At 42.6% G+C, this 15,461-nt stretch overlaps 1 protein-coding gene across 2 annotated transcripts in view; it reads left to right on the top strand.

Annotated features, from left to right (window-relative positions):
• Positions 1-15,461, top strand: part of SLCO2A1 (solute carrier organic anion transporter family member 2A1) — a 63,029-nt gene that overhangs the window by 45,849 nt on the left and 1,719 nt on the right. Inside the window, exons 6-13 of one of the 2 annotated variants that reach the window (XM_081007299.1) lie at positions 3,532-3,665; positions 5,287-5,368; positions 6,527-6,691; positions 9,919-10,108; positions 11,068-11,227; positions 12,569-12,738; positions 13,716-13,780; positions 14,422-14,542. In XM_081007299.1, the coding sequence (XP_080863425.1) occupies positions 3,532-3,665; positions 5,287-5,368; positions 6,527-6,691; positions 9,919-10,108; positions 11,068-11,227; positions 12,569-12,738; positions 13,716-13,780; positions 14,422-14,542 (1,087 nt within the window). The remainder of the gene's footprint in view (positions 1-3,531; positions 3,666-5,286; positions 5,369-6,526; positions 6,692-9,918; positions 10,109-11,067; positions 11,228-12,568; positions 12,739-13,715; positions 13,781-14,421; positions 14,543-15,461) is intronic. The other variant, XM_081007300.1, reaches the window with a different exon arrangement.

Below are 15,461 nucleotides of genomic sequence, written 5' to 3'. Positions count from 1 at the left end.
GCATATTTTGAATGGCACCTTCTACCTCCTGTTCAGATATTTTATAATTCAACATTAATTTACTTTCTTGAGAGATTTTTTGTAATCCATTTGTCTTCAGAAATCGATCTATGTCCATTTCTTTCTGTGGCCCTTGTGTGTATAATTGTTTAAAGTACCTCTGGAGACAGTTTCTAATCTCAGTTGGGTTGTGTATGTTCTTTCCTTCCACTTCTAAATTTGTGATAGTATTTAATTTTTGTCTTTTTTTCATTTGCCAAGCCAACAATTTCCCACATTTATTAGCTGATTCAAATGTTTTTTGTCTCATTTGTTTAATTTTCCATTCTATTTCCTGATTCATCATTTCCATATATTGTACTTGATATAACTTTATTTCTCTCAAAATCTCCTGCGACTTTGGTTTTGCTCTCAATTTCTTCTCACTTTCTTTTATTTTCTCCAGAATTTTATCTTTCTTCTCATTTTGGCTTCTCTTCTTTATAGCATTCTGTTGTATCAGAAACCCTCTCATGACCGCTTTGCTTGCGTCCCAGATTACTCTTTTTTCTACATTAGTATTCATATTTATCTCAAAATAGTCTCTCAAGGTTTTTTGGGCCTTTTTATATACTTCATCATCTCTGAATAAGATGTCATTCATCCTCCATCTGAAGGAGCCAGTTGATATTAGTTTCATCTCCATCCTTACAGCATTGTGGTCGGAGCAGGTTATTGGACAAATTTCTGCTTTCTTTATCTTTGGTGCCATTCCTCTAGTCACCCATATTTGGTCGATTCTAGTCCATGTCATCTTGGCTTCAGAAAAGAAGGTTCCCTCTCTTCCCAAGGGATTCTTTGTTCTCCAAGTATCAACTAAGTCCAAATTGTCTGTCATCTCGAAAAATGTTTTCGGTAGTCTACCATCCTTGGTGACCACTTGTCTTTGTGCCTTATCCATATTTGTAGATACTACTCCATTCATATCCCCCATCAAAATCAGATTGTAATCCAAATAGTCCATTAAGGTCTCATGCAACTTTTTAAAGAATTCAAATTTCCCCTCATTCGGTGCATAAATTCCTACTATCAAAAATTTCTCTCCTTGAACTTGAATTTCAATTGCCACAAATCTTCCTTGATCGTCTTTAAAAATGAATTTTGGTGATAGTCTCTCCTTTGCATAAATCACTACTCCTCTTTTTTTAACTTTATCAGATGAAATAAACTCCTGTCCCAATCTCTTGTTAATCAATACTTTCCTGTGTAGCCTTATCACGTGTGTTTCCTGTAGGCAAATCAAGTCCAATTGTTCCTTTTTTAGTAAATGAAAAACACTTTTCCTTTTCCGAGGAGAATTGAGGCCATTACAATTCCAGCTTAATAGTTGCAGAGCCATGATGGGGTTACTTCGCTTTACCTCCAACTGCGCCAAGTGTTTGTTCTTGTTCTGTCGGTGGTGTCACTTTCTCTGAACCATGCAATCCAAAAGGTAAGTTTGCTATATCTATTATTCCTCTTTCCGGTGCTTTTGTCTCTTCTCCAGATTCCACTTCTTTCTGTAGATCTTCTCCGTGGTCTTTCAAGAATCTATCTTTGTCATTGACTGATCTTATTTTTATCTTTCTTCCTTTATATTTAAAGGACAGGCCTTGAGGGAATTCCCACCTAAAGATGATTCTATTACTTCTCAGCAGGGCAACCAGATCTCCGTAATTAAGCCTTAAGTCCAAAAGATGTTTTGGAATGTCCTTAAATATCTCCACACTTGACTCATATATTTCCAGAGTCTTTTGGTAATGCAGATTCAAGATTTTGTCTCTCTCCTCTTTTGTTCGAAGGGTAATCAAACAGTCTCTCACCTTGTTCTTCCTTCCTCCTCTTCCAAGTCTAAATGCGCTCACTATCTTAAATTCTTCCTTCCCCAAATCCTGTTGCCAGAAGTCTGCAAATTCCTGCGTAAGAAAGTCAGTCAAGTTATCTTTCTCAAGTTCTGGTACAGCCCTGATTCTCAAATTTCTTCGTTTCTCCTTCAATTCAATCATAGACAACGTCAAACCATGGTCCTCGAGTTGCCTATATATCGGTGGTATCTTCTCTTGAGTAGCAGTTGCTATGTCTTTTGCTTCTTCGGCTGTCTTTCGGGTCAAAGCAGATTCCTGTAACAATTTCTCAATAGTCTCTGTATTGGTATTCACCTTCTGTCCCAAATTATTAATACTTGTAGTATTTTGGTCAATTTTAACTGATGCTTAGGCTACTTGTTTATTTGTTTCAGCTACTTGTTTGGTTAAATTTTCCAAAGATTCATTAATTTTTCCTAGTGCCAGAGCCAAAACATCTTCAGACGACATTACTTTTGGTTTAGCTTGTGGGGGTGCAACCCCTGATAATCCAGATGGTCCAGAAGGACCAGATGTTGAAGCTCTTCGCTGCGACGCAGTATCTGTCCGATAGGGTCTGCCAGACCTAGTAGTTTTTTCCTGAATCAGCTCTAACTTTCCTCTTCCATCTGCCATAACACTCTCATAGAAGTCCAAGGTCAGTCCCACAGTTAGAATTTGTTTTGAAATGGAAAATTCCCCTAGCCCAGTTGTTATTGTAGCAATGTCAAGCCTCCTCTAGGGGAACACAGTAACAATCAAAGCTTGCAACTTAAAAGAAAAAAAGTAGTCCTTATAAATCCCCCAATTCACAAAAAAACAGCAGTTTCAATTGCACTTAATCAGTTACTTTAAAGCCAGGAGAAGTCCAGAAACACTGTATCTCTCTTGCAGAGTTAGCTGTCAAAAGTACTCTGTTTACCGATAGTGCTTTTCACAGAGCGGCATTCCTTGTCTCAGGGCAGTCCGTTCCCAGGCTCTAAGCGGTGGATTTTAGCTTCCTTTCCCTCTTTTTTTGCAGATAAATACAGTTCAAACCTTTCCCCCCTCCTCTCCTGCAATCCGGAGGGGAGATCGCTTTTCTGATGTTAGGATTTAAGTCTTTATTCAAACGTCTTTCAAAGTTTCCGCTTACAGTCTCTTTGCTTTGATCTGTTTACAAGAAAGGAAGGCGGACTTCCTGTTTATGCCTTCCCGCTTCGGTGCCGAATTAAATTATTTTTCCCTTCAAATCCAATTTTATCCTACTCACGGGTAGTTGTTTTAGAAGTCAAATTGTCCCAGGAAAAAGTCAGCGCTCTCCGATAACGGCTGTGCGGCTTCACTCCGCGGAAGAAGCAGTCGACTCTCAGCACCGCGCCGCTCACCCCGTCTCGCTCCGGAACCCCTAAAAGGGTCCCTTCGCAGTTTGGGGGGGCGCAAAAGATGCCCGCCGAGTCCCCACGTTCACAGGCTTCACCCGCCCGTGATTTTTAAAGGGTCCCCGCTTCGCCGCAGCAGTCCGACCCGATCCCGCGGAGCTGGTCCCTCAGAAACTCAGAGGGAATCCGCCATTACCGATGGCGCCAACCCGGAAGTCCCAGAACGAATTAAGTTCTTAACCCAATGTACCACTGTACCAGAAAGTGGACTCACGAAGCTCTTTTTTAATTTCTCCATCTCTTTTCAGAGGATGTGCAGTTGGTCCCAGGAGACCAGCGCTGGATTGGAGCCTGGTGGCTGGGACTCCTCATTGCCTCGGGCTGCTTGGTGCTCACGTCCATTCCCTATTTCTTCTTCCCCCGGTATATGCTCAAAGCGAGGGTAAGTGTCTCTGCTGGTGGTGAAGAGAAGGGCAACCCTTTCCAACTACAGCTGTTGAGGGCCAACTACAGCTGTTGAGAGCCAAGAGGCAGCAGGGCTTTTCCAAAGTGATAGGTGAACCCTTGCAAGGGAAAAATTCCTCTGAGGAACCTCTGTTGTTCCAGAGGGGAAGTCTATTTGGCCCACTGGGAAGATGAAGAAGGCAGGGCCGTCCTGGATTGGGCCTGTATTTTTCTATTTTAAACCACTTTCCTATTTGCCTGCTTCTTAGGTAGCAGCTTGCTTGAGCAAGAACTCTTGTCTCGTCCCCTATTTCTGTACATCAGTTTTCTGATTTATTAATTTGGGCTCTGTAGGTGCTACAATAGTCACTATGAAGAAAAGCCTGCCTGCATGGGTTTCGCCTGCATGACTTCCAGTGTAGGATCTGTACTCTGCAATCACATTATTCCACTGGGCAGAGCCTCTTGCTGTTGATAGAAGCATAACACCTTAAATGCCTGTCTCACCAACAGTATATACACAGGGGATATGCTGAGAGTGGACCTCAAAACAATCAAGGCTGGAGCATTTGGGCAGAGAGGTTTATTACCTTATTCTAGCCTACCTTGTGTCTGAAGAATGAGCAACCTATTGAAATGAAAAAACTCTGTTTAGGGGTGCCATTCCATGGCAAGGAAGGCAGCATGTAAATACTGTGTGTGTGTGTGTGTGTGTGTGTGTGTGTGTGTGTGTGTTTAAAGCCATTAACAAAGATGTTGGAAATACTATCAAGCATCCCAGTGTTAGTCTTTGTCTTGCATATTCAGTATAGCTCTGAGTCCTTTCCTTACTTTGAAATACAGTAAGAGGGGAGAAATATGCATCCTCATCTTAATCTCATATGAAGGCTTTTATAGTGTGTGTGTGTGTGTGTGTGTGTGTGTGTGTATTCCCTTTTCTGTTATTACCCTTCATGGCACCAGGAGAGCAGTTAATCATAGAACTGTAGAGTTCAAGGGACCACGAGGGCCATCTAGTCCAACCCCCTGCAATGCAGGAATCTTTTGCCCAATGTGGGGCTTGAACCCCTGACTCTGAGATTAAGAGTCTCATGCTCTCTACCAGATGAGCTTTTTCAGTATCCCTCTCTGTAGGTGGACATAGCAGGCACCCCAAGCAGAGGGTGATGGTACAAAAAGTAGCTCAAAAGCCGCCCCTAAAGTTTTCCAATCACTTTGTAAATCAAGAGGCAAAAGTTCTGCCATAGCTTCCCTTCGTATTCATCAAGTCAGTGTTCAAAATGGGGGTAAAGGTGCCAGCCTTGGCAATAGCCAAATCAAGGAAAGCTATATGGAAGCAGGTGGAAGGTAGTTTGTATTGTGGGCAAGGTCAGTTTTTTTCCAGATGAGCCTGCCTTTTTTGTTTGTTTCTTGCCTCAGTCTTTTTTGCTGTCGCTGTTATGCTCAGAGAAGAACACGCACACACCCCACAATTATTTCTCTTTTGCTGGGCCTGCTCCCAGGATCCGCACCCTCCTTCATGCTTGCTCTGCATGCTCAGGACCTTGTTTCCTGAGGACAAAACGAACCGTCACCCTCCTGTTCACACACAAAAACCATTCTCTTTGCTTCTGTCCCAGCAGGCGGAATATGAGGTGGACGTCCTGAAGAAGATTGAGAAGGCCAAGGCAGAGGAAGGATCACTGGTAGAATTCACCAAAAGTAAAGGCTTTTCTTACCAACTTTCAGCTTTCAGGCTACACTGCAAAAAAGGAACTGTTTAGAAATACAAGATCCCTTAGCACCCACACCTGTATCCTTATCTTAGCTAGCAGCTGTGTATGATTTTGTTATTTTGATGTTCTCCTGAAAGGCTTCTTGGCTGCAGCCTCTGCTGCTTTTGTGCAAAGCTCATCAGTTTAGCTACATATGACCATGCTGCATGTTACAAGAAGGAAGAATCAAAGAACCTTTCTGGAGCAAGCCCAGGCCCTATCTAGTCCAGCCTCCCGTTTGGCAGTGGCCTGCCAGCTGCCTCTGAGAAGCCCCTAAACAGGACATAAGGTTATTCTCCAACAACTGAAATTTCAGAGGCATGTAGCCTCTGGACCGGGACACAGACCATAGACATAATGATTTGTAGCCATTGATAGCACTCTCTTTTTACAAAAGATATTGTTAATGTAAACCCACCGCAGTCTGTTTTTGATACTGTAACCTTTCCCTTAAGCATTTAGCAGAAGGCCAGTTAAGAACCTAAATCAGTCCAGCCAAGGCATCACTGACGTTAGAAACAGAAGCCAGGTTTGACATGCCTTAATAGTCTGGCCCAATGGGAATAGAATTCCACGGGACTTTTTGGTGTAACTAACATTTATGATAGGGTAAGATATGTGACAACAAAGGAAAGGGCCTCCTAGGTACTGACATCCTGTCTATTGAATGCTGTTCCCTACAAAGCAGGGATGGGGAGCCTGTGGCTGGTGGACTACAACTCCCATCAGCCCCAGCTAGCGTGGTCCAACAACATTTGGAAGGCCACAGGTTCTCTATCCCTGCTATAGAGACTCACCTGGCACCTGACACCACAGTGCTTTTGGTGGTATGCAGAAACTCTTTTGTACACCCATGTATATTTAAAATGTGTATGTTTTTAGAATCTCTTTATTTTCCCCTTATAGGTTTATTGTTGTGTTTTGTGCTGCATCTAACCAATTTTGAACCAGCACGACCATTTTAAATGGAATGAAGAGCATGATAAAAAGGTGTTAAATAAATGAGATCGTAAGAGTGTTGTTGTTTTAAAGCATGCTCTCTGTTGCTCATGCAACTGGTGAGGCCCTCTGTATGACTGACTTGTTCCCCTGTTTTTGCCTTCAGAGTTTCCCCAGGGCTTCCTGAGGCTACTCCTCAATCCGCTCTTCATGTTCCTGGTTTTGGCCCAGTGCAGCTTCTCCTCCGTCATTGCTGGCCTCTCCACCTTCCTCAACAAGTTCCTAGAGAAACAGTTTGGCACGACCTCTTCCTATGCAAACTTCCTCATTGGTGAGGGAATGGCAATGCCTCTCGACTAATCATGATGTTTACTTATTACAGCCCAAACCTTCTCAGAATAAAGTTATAGCCAGGTTACGTTCCTCAAGGCTTTGGAGCCAGTCCTTCTTGGTATCATACTATCCGGCAGTCCAATCTGATTGGAGGAGGACAGGGTAGGGCAGTCAAAGGCAACTAGGCAATCATTGGCTACCTCTCTATTTATTTATTTTTAAAAAAATGATATTTATTGAAAAAAAATTTAAATTACAGAGAAAAAACAAAGCAGAAAAGGGGGGAAAAAGGAACAAAGAAAAAACAAACCACATCAAACAATACAAATTCAAAAAACAAAAATACGCCGCAGACAGACAATAATAACTCCATCATTCTCAAATCCTCAACTTTCATTACCTTCTTTCTTTGACCTCCTCCTCCTCCCTTTTTTTGTATCCTAGTTAATAATTATCGCAGCAAAGCCTTTCCATATTTCATAATATTCTGTCATTACATTACCTTAATCTATTTTCATCTTATCTTATAGAAAACCTTAAAAACTTAAAACTTAAATCTTATTTTTACCGACTTCTCACAACCATAATATTCTTACCTAATTCTTTAAACATTTTTACTAGAGCCAAGTAATTTCATTCCAGCATTTTTCTAACATTCATCAATTTTATAAAACAATCCTGGTAATAAAAAAAAGAGATAAAAATAATCGAGTCTTCCTCCAGCGTCCCTTCCTCCTGGTCCCGGGTTTTGTCAGTCCTTTTTATCCCATCGATCTAGCGCATTAACCTGGTAACCTTATATCCGAGGCCCTTAAATCTCTTCCATGTCCCTTCCGCAGCTCTTCTTCATATTCTCCTTTCACTCGTGGGAACTCCAGCTTGGTGATGTTTTTGACCCTTTTCAGCAAATCAGCCCCTTTTCCATAGTCCAGACTCAACTCCATGTGGTATTTAAAAACATGTTTCAGAATCCCTCCAAAATTGAGAGCCCCCACAGCTTCAAACATCTCACGGCCCATTGCCAGACTCGGAAAGTCCAAACATCCCTGCGTAGGGGGGTCTATCCAACCCCCCATTTCCAAACCAATCCAAACTTTATCTTTCCAAATCTGGCTTTTTCCAAGTTCATTTGTCAAGTCCAAAAGCTCATGCTCCTGCAAGGCCGCAGCTCCCTCCATCTCTGGCGCCCAAGATTCAGCAACATCCTCTTCTCTCATCTGCTCTGTCAGGACGCACTCCTGTTCTAATTCCTGGGTGGGCTCCACATAGTTTCCCACTGCCTGTTCAAAAATTCTGGCCGCATTAGTCATCAAATCCATCTTCTCATTTAACTGTTCCAGTATGGCACTTGTTTTCCAGAGAGCACACAACAGAGCCTCTGAATACATTGTCCTACAAGGTCACAAGTCCATTCCCACGATTGTAATCTGTGACAGCTGCAAGCTCCCTGGAATTAGTTACAGTTTCACAGTCTCCCTCTAGGGGGAGAACTTCTATTTGTTCTTGCAACAAAGTATCCTTTTTGAGATATTTTGTCAATATTTGTTCCTTAAAATGCGAAAGGAAACAGTGGAATCACTATGTTTCTCTTCCTTTAACTATCTGTCAAAAACGTTGACAGATAGTCCTCCATTGGCTACCTCTCTAGTCCTTGGGCCACTCATGGAAAGAATGGGTGCCCTTTAACCACACCAGGCAATGAACATTACTCAGGAGTCAGGGCAGACTTTGGTTTGGCAGAGCTCTAAATGTTTGTGGGTGTTGGAGTCATGGAGTCAAAAATAATTTAATTAAGGAAGTTGCTGTGGGGCCTTCTGCAGTTGGACAGTGTTTGTGTGGGCAACGGTCAAGCATTTCCATCTATCCTGGTTGTGAATCAGCTCACTGTGCTTCCCTTTTCTTTTCTTCTCTCTCTCTCTCTCTCTCTCTCTCTCTCTCTCTCTCTCTCTGTGTGTGTGTGTGTGTGTGTATGTATGTATCTGTATACTACACACTTACAGCTTCCTCAGTTAAGTGATGAAGCCAAACTCTGCTTGGATAGACCCTTTGAGATAGGCAGGATAAACTAGCACCCTTCTAAACAAGCTGACGGCCCTGCAGCATGGGCAAACAGTTACATAATTCAAAAACGCAACAAAAGCATTCTGAAACTAGAAGGAAACACTCCTTCTATCTTGAATCCTGCCTGTAACATGGGACAAAGCTGTGCTGGAAGCAGGAGGTGTCCTCCATCTCCTTAGAGAGTGGAGGCTGACCTTATTTACCCAGAACTTTTGCGATCGATGCCCCCACCATCTGCCAAGGCTATAATAAAAACTAGGTTGTGGGACATTGAACGCCAGGAACTAACAGCAGCAGCAGAGAAAACATGTTCCCCTCTTTACTTTCAACTTTCTTGGGCATATGAAACTAATCACAATTATCTTCGATTGCTGCTTATCCCTCAAGAAAGAAGGGCATTTTCACTGGCCAGGTTTAATTCAAATCCATCAAACCTCCTTTGGGGAAGGTTCTCGGGAATGGTGGAAGGAGAAAGAATTTGCCCATGTGAAGACCACCTGCTGAAAACTCTTACTTCTATGGTTCTTAAATGTTAACTATATGCTGATCTCCACCAGCAGTTTCTAGATCAACTCTGCATCCCCAAATGGAAACCAGAGTTGGAGGTCATACATTTTCTATTACTGAGGAATGATCAGGAGCTCACCAAGTTAATGGCTAAATATCTTTATTTGGTTTTTTGTCGCAGAAACACATTGCAGATGTCTGATCTCCCTGGAGACCTAGAGATGTAATGTTAGACTGTTTTGCCTCTTTTCATCTGCGACATTGGGGAGGTGGTAATTCTGTACTGATTTACTATGGATGTTTGTATGTGATGCCAATAAAAGGTTTGATGATGATGATGAGTTACCCAGAACAAGTACACTTTTTCTGAATTACAAACATGAAGTCATTGCAACTAGGCGTTACATGCCAGATTCATGCAGACTCTCACAAAAAGGACGCTTCCCTTGTAGGAATCTCATTGCATGTGGAGCAGCCCCTGAGGTAGTGACCAGGACTCAGTAGGAGTACTCTGTGTTGGCCTCGCCATGCAAAATAGAGTACAGTTCTATGCCAGCTGTAAGATTGACTTCATGCTTTTGCTAAAAAAATAAAGTTGCTTTCAGTTATGAACCACTGTCTCCCATTGCTTCCTCTCCACCCCCCCTTTTTTTGCAGGATCCGTGAACCTTCCTGCAGCTGCCCTAGGAATGCTGTTTGGAGGTCTTGTCATGAAGCGTTTTGCTTTCTCCCTCAAAGCTATCCCACGGTTTGCCATCAGTGTGCTCCTCGTCTCCACACTTTGCTGCCTCCCTCTGTTCTTCATGGGTTGCTCTACAGAGAAGATAGCAGAAATTTATCCAGACAGGTAACACGTTCTGCTTTCCATTAAGCACCGTGGGGTGGGGGTGGGGAATTAGAATTTAGTGCAGGGGTGGGGGACCTGCGGCCCTCCAAAGATGGCTGGACCACAACTCCCATCAGCCCCAACTAGCATGACCAGTGATTAGGGATAATGGGAGTTGGAGTCCAGCAACATCTGGAGGGACACAGATTCACCATCCCTGACTTTGAGTCATCAGCTCTAAAATCATGGGTGCGCAGATTTCCCCCTTCACACTTTCCTTTGATAAACCCCAACAATTGCCACTGAATCATTTCTTCCTCCTTTCTATTCTTTCTATTCCCCATGGTATTTCAGAGAGCGGGGAAGCTGAGTGGTAGGAAATGTTATTGGCACATTAAAAGAGACTGACTCCAGGTCACCTTCCATATAAAAGACTCTCAGGGCTTCCAAGGCTATGGAATTTCTCTAATTGAGGTCTCAGAGAGCTGATGGGGGTCAAAGTGGACAAGGTTTGTCTAAATGGCAGCTCTCAATATTGTACACATCCAATGTGATACTGACCTTGGATCGTACTTTGCACCTAGAATGTTTCCAGTTTTCATTCTCATTTTCTTTTGACTGGCTTTTTTCATCTTTGTTCCACTTTGGGTGTTCAATGGTGGGTCCCCCCCCCCCCCCTTTTTACTGGTAAGACTCAGCTCAGGTTGATTCCTCCAGGCATCAAATGTTTCCCCACCCAGGTACGTGAGTGTTTTGTCTGCATGTGCGTGTGAGTAATAATTATGACCGAGTTCACTGAAAAACCTTAGACGTATCTTGGGTGGGTAAGTCCTAGGCAGGAGGCCAGACTTCCAAGTGGCAAGAACTCAACAATAACAGACTGGAAAACAAAGGTTAATCACCCAATGCATTTTTTAAAAAAAGTATCTTTCACCCATCTTCTTTAATTTCATTTTATTTTGCCTCTCTTTTTCTGGCAGGACATCAAGTTCCCCAGGACAGGCTCAATGCAACAGGATGTGCTCCTGCTCAGACTATCTCTTCCACCCAGTCTGTGGAGATGATGGCGTGGAGTACCTTTCTCCCTGCCACGCTGGTTGTACTGGTTTATTCAGTAATTCTTCCACATCCAGTGTGAAGGTACGTAGTAGTACTGATGGAAAACTCCAGGGGCTGGTAAGAGGATCTAGAATACTGAATGTCCGCTCATCTTAATGGCCTCAAATCTAAATACAGTGGTACCTTGGTTTACAACCATAATCCATTCCAGAGGTCCAGTTGTAAACCAAAACAGGTTGTAACCCAAAGCACACTTTCGCCAATGCGGCCTCCCCCCCCAAATTGTTTGTAATCCCAAAAAATGGGTTGTAATCCAAAAAAAGGGACACACACTTCCAGGTTTGACGTGGTTGTAATCCAAAATGGTTGTAATCCAAAGCGGTTGCAAACCAAGGTACCACTGTAGTGCTCAACATACAGAGGTGTTGCTAGAGCTTTGGGCTCCTGAGCCATTGAGTTATACTCAGTATCGGCTCCAGTAGGCCTAACTGTTGAAAATAGTGACTTCGCGGGGAATCCATTGTTCTGTTGGAGAACACATGCTCCGCAGGTTCAATTCCAGACATCCCCAATAAAGCAGCATCTTGGGAAAAGCTGTGTCTGAGAATTTGAAGCGCTTCTGCCATTCAAAGTTGATAACAGAGTGGGTAAATGGACCACTGGTTCATTTGATTGCTCCACTAGTAAGATGCTCTGGTACTACATGGTCTTCCAAACACAATCCAGGTTTTAACCTATAATGGCTCATGCCCTACATCTTCAAGAGGAAGCCTGATGTACCACCCCAGTACTTAAGATCACCCTAAAGGGCCCTCTTAATAATATCACCAGTATATCATTGACATGTCACATATACAGCCAAAATATGAGCATCTGTTGGAAGCCTCTTATGTTCCTTGTCTCATTTGCTGCATTGCTTACCTGCCTGTGTCACAACCTTTTCTACGTGATGTTTGTAGTTGTTGCTGTTCTTGTGACCTTGGCTGAACCAATTTGGATCAAGTATTAGCAAGAGTACTTTTTTTCATCTCTCCATTTACCTGTGTGCCCATATTCAAAGTATTGAGAACTGCCATAAGCTCTCAGGGGATTAGATCACAAGTTTTCAAATCACACATTTGATTTTTAAAAGCACTGTATGAATTCTCAGTCACATTAGTGCAGTACTGCCTTCCTTCCACAAGCGTATTCCCACACTCCCCTGACGACCAAATTGCTGCTCTGATTGACAGCGGCTTTCCAGGCAGATGGTTTTCACATTGCCTGCTACCCAAGCCTTTTAATTGGAGACATCAGGAATTGAAACCTGTGTCCTTCTGCTTGCAAAGATCCTCTGCTCCAGCACCGGACCTTGTGGTCCCTCCCTGAACATAATGGATTCCCAGAAATGAAGTTGACTTTCTCCTCTGCTATTCCAATCAGATCTACACAAACTGCTCCTGTATCAAAACCAGCAATGGCCAGTCCTCAGCAAAGACTGGTTCCTGCCCAATCCGTTGTGCTTCTTTGCTGCTGCCTGTTATTTTCCTCATCTCCTTTGCTGCCTTGGTTGCCTGCCTGTGTCACAACCCTCTCTACATGATGGTGCTAAGGTAAGTAGGCACAGTAGGGCAGAGTAGGGGGAAAGAAATTCACATTAACTCTTCCAATTCACATATCATGCATGCATCAATATGCAAACCAAAAGATAGCTCTCCTTCAGAATCCACACCTTTGAGTTTTGCAGTGCAGTTTGCCATCTAAAGAATGCATATGAAAATGCAGGTAACTGTGAAAATAGTGCACAAATGTCCATTCTTTTGCTGCAAAAAATAAATAAATGCTTGTGCTCGGCAAAATTGTGTGCAAATGCAAATATTAGGAGAAATGTGGGTGAATTTTCATGTGAATAAAAAAAAATCATACACACATGGAAACTGGATGAATTAAATTCAAGACTGGAAAAAATAGAAAGTGAAATTAACAGAGCCATCCATTTCTAACTTAGGGCCAGAGCACATTTCACTACACAAGAAGATAACCTCTGCAAGACTTACCTGTAATTTAGGGGATCCACAGGCTTTTATATTTATTTGTTCTCATATATTCCCCAACTTTCTCATCATAAATGGTGACTCACAGGTACAAAAAAAGAGGATTTTATATGTTGTGGTCTTGTTTGTGAACCGCCCTGAGACCTCCGGTTATAGGGCGGTGTATAAAAAATAATAATAATTAAGGAATAAATGTCCCAGAAGCACAAAATATTAGTCAATTGCTCGTAACATCACTAAAGTGGAAGAAAATCTGCAGTTCCACATTGCTGTTTGAATATGTTTTAATAAGGAAGGTTAGCCTTCAGCTGGCCTCAGAATGTTTTACCTGCCACCACATGACCAGGATCTGATTTATGGCCAGTGGACAGGACATTTTCAGCTTTACTGCATGAAAGATCTGGCCGCTTTGAACCTTGCTGCATTGTGTCATGAACCCACAAAACATCATCAGGCTTCTTAACTTTCTCCCAGAGCAATACCAACTAGCTTTTGAGCCAAAAGTATCTCATATACTGTGTTTTTATCCTACTCAGGGTGGTGAATCCTGATGAAAAGTCATTTGCCATTGGAGTCCAGTTCCTGTTGATGAGATTGCTAGGTGAGTGTCTGCCAGGACCTGCAATACTAATAAATATGAACAGTCAGAAGTAAATCCTGCTGTGCTCAATGGGGCAATCTATGACCTTTTAAACTGTGTGTGGGGGAATGAATGGGAAATATTTATTGCATATATATCAAAGTATTGTATACAGGCTGATACATCAGCAGGATTCTAAATAACATTTGCAATATTTTAACAGAAGATAGAATTAGATACAAATAGATGGAAAATTTAATTTGTACATGCATGAATTAATAATAAAAATAATGGAACCATGGAGAGGGCAGGGAAGAAAAGGGAGTTGGAAATCCCACATTTCAATGTTGTATTGATTATATAAAAAGTATAAAAAAGGTTACAGTTGTATTTAAACTTTTCTTTTCAATGTTTACGTTTATATGATGTTTGTTATTATTAAGAATTGATAAAAATATTTTTAAAAATAATGAACTGTGTGTGTGTGTGTTATGGTGTTATGTATTTTTGTGTTTTTATGTTGCAAACCACCCTGTGGTCCTCAGATGAAGGGTGGTATAGAAATAATAATAATAATAATAATAATAATAATAATAATAATGGCCAGAGCTAACTGTGAGAGATGCACCTTTTGGTCCTCACCCTTTTTCTTTCTTTTGAAGCCTGGCTGCCAGCTCCTGCCCTCTTTGGCTTCCTCATCGACTCCTCGTGCATCTGGTGGAGGAAACAGTGCAACAAGAGCGGATCTTGCACGTACTACGACAATAACTTCCTCCGCAGCAGGTAACCCACCTGTATAGTTTATCTCCCAGGAGATGCAAAAAACCTGATGTGCGGAAAATCAACTCCCGGCAGTGCAGAGCAGATGCAAAACTGGGGCCAAGTTATATGTTACGTTAGCTCCGCATCTATGCCCATTAAGTTCAGTCCCCAACCACCAACCCCACACAAATTGCCAGTGCAGACAGATATGCTTTGGCTAGGAGTTTTTTCCTAATGCAAATTGCTGGCACGAGGGTGTTCAAGTCCTCCACCCTCAAAGCTAGACTCCTCTTCCAAATCCCTCCACCACCCCCTGCCATGCTTGGCAGTTCGTGTTCGGAAAGCCACCTGCACTTAGGGCATAGATCTCAAGCTGAAGCATTGTCTATTTTAACCCTTAGGAATCAATAGGGCTGAAGGGTCAGCAAGGCAGCTCCCTGCTTGTAATGTGGCTTTGTTTATGTTGGAGCCCATGGCTGCAGTTATCCCTGCTGACAGCTGTTTGTCAGGCTTGCTTGGTTGCTGCCTGAATCCTCTCCACCCTGCGCTCTGATTCTTGCTCTCTTAACCTACGTGTGCAGCTGCATCATGCTGAGCCTTGAGGCTGTGATTTAGAAAGAAAAACTCCCTGCTGAACCTGAGAATTACGGAATGTATTGTTTTCATGGGAGACCCAATTATCCGAGCTCCTGAGGCCATCAATACGTGAACACATCTTGGCATCCTCTACGCGGTTCTTGGTTTTTTTCTTTAAAAAAATAAAACCCTTTTGGAAAGACTTACATGACTCAGGTCTACGGACCAGACTAGAGCACCAGGAATTCCGCCTGAGCCTACGCCCTAGGAACCCTGCAGTCATTCCCTTTCCATAGAAGAGAAATTTCCATATCAGTGCCTAAGAGAGGACCCCTTCACCCAGAGGAATGTTGCAAAGGCCTTT

The sequence above is a fragment of the Podarcis pityusensis genome (assembly GCF_964106645.2).
Source record: "Podarcis pityusensis genome assembly, chromosome: 5".
Classification (NCBI taxonomy): domain Eukaryota; kingdom Metazoa; phylum Chordata; class Lepidosauria; order Squamata; family Lacertidae; genus Podarcis; species Podarcis pityusensis.
This window is presented reverse-complemented; position numbering and strand designations above follow the sequence as displayed.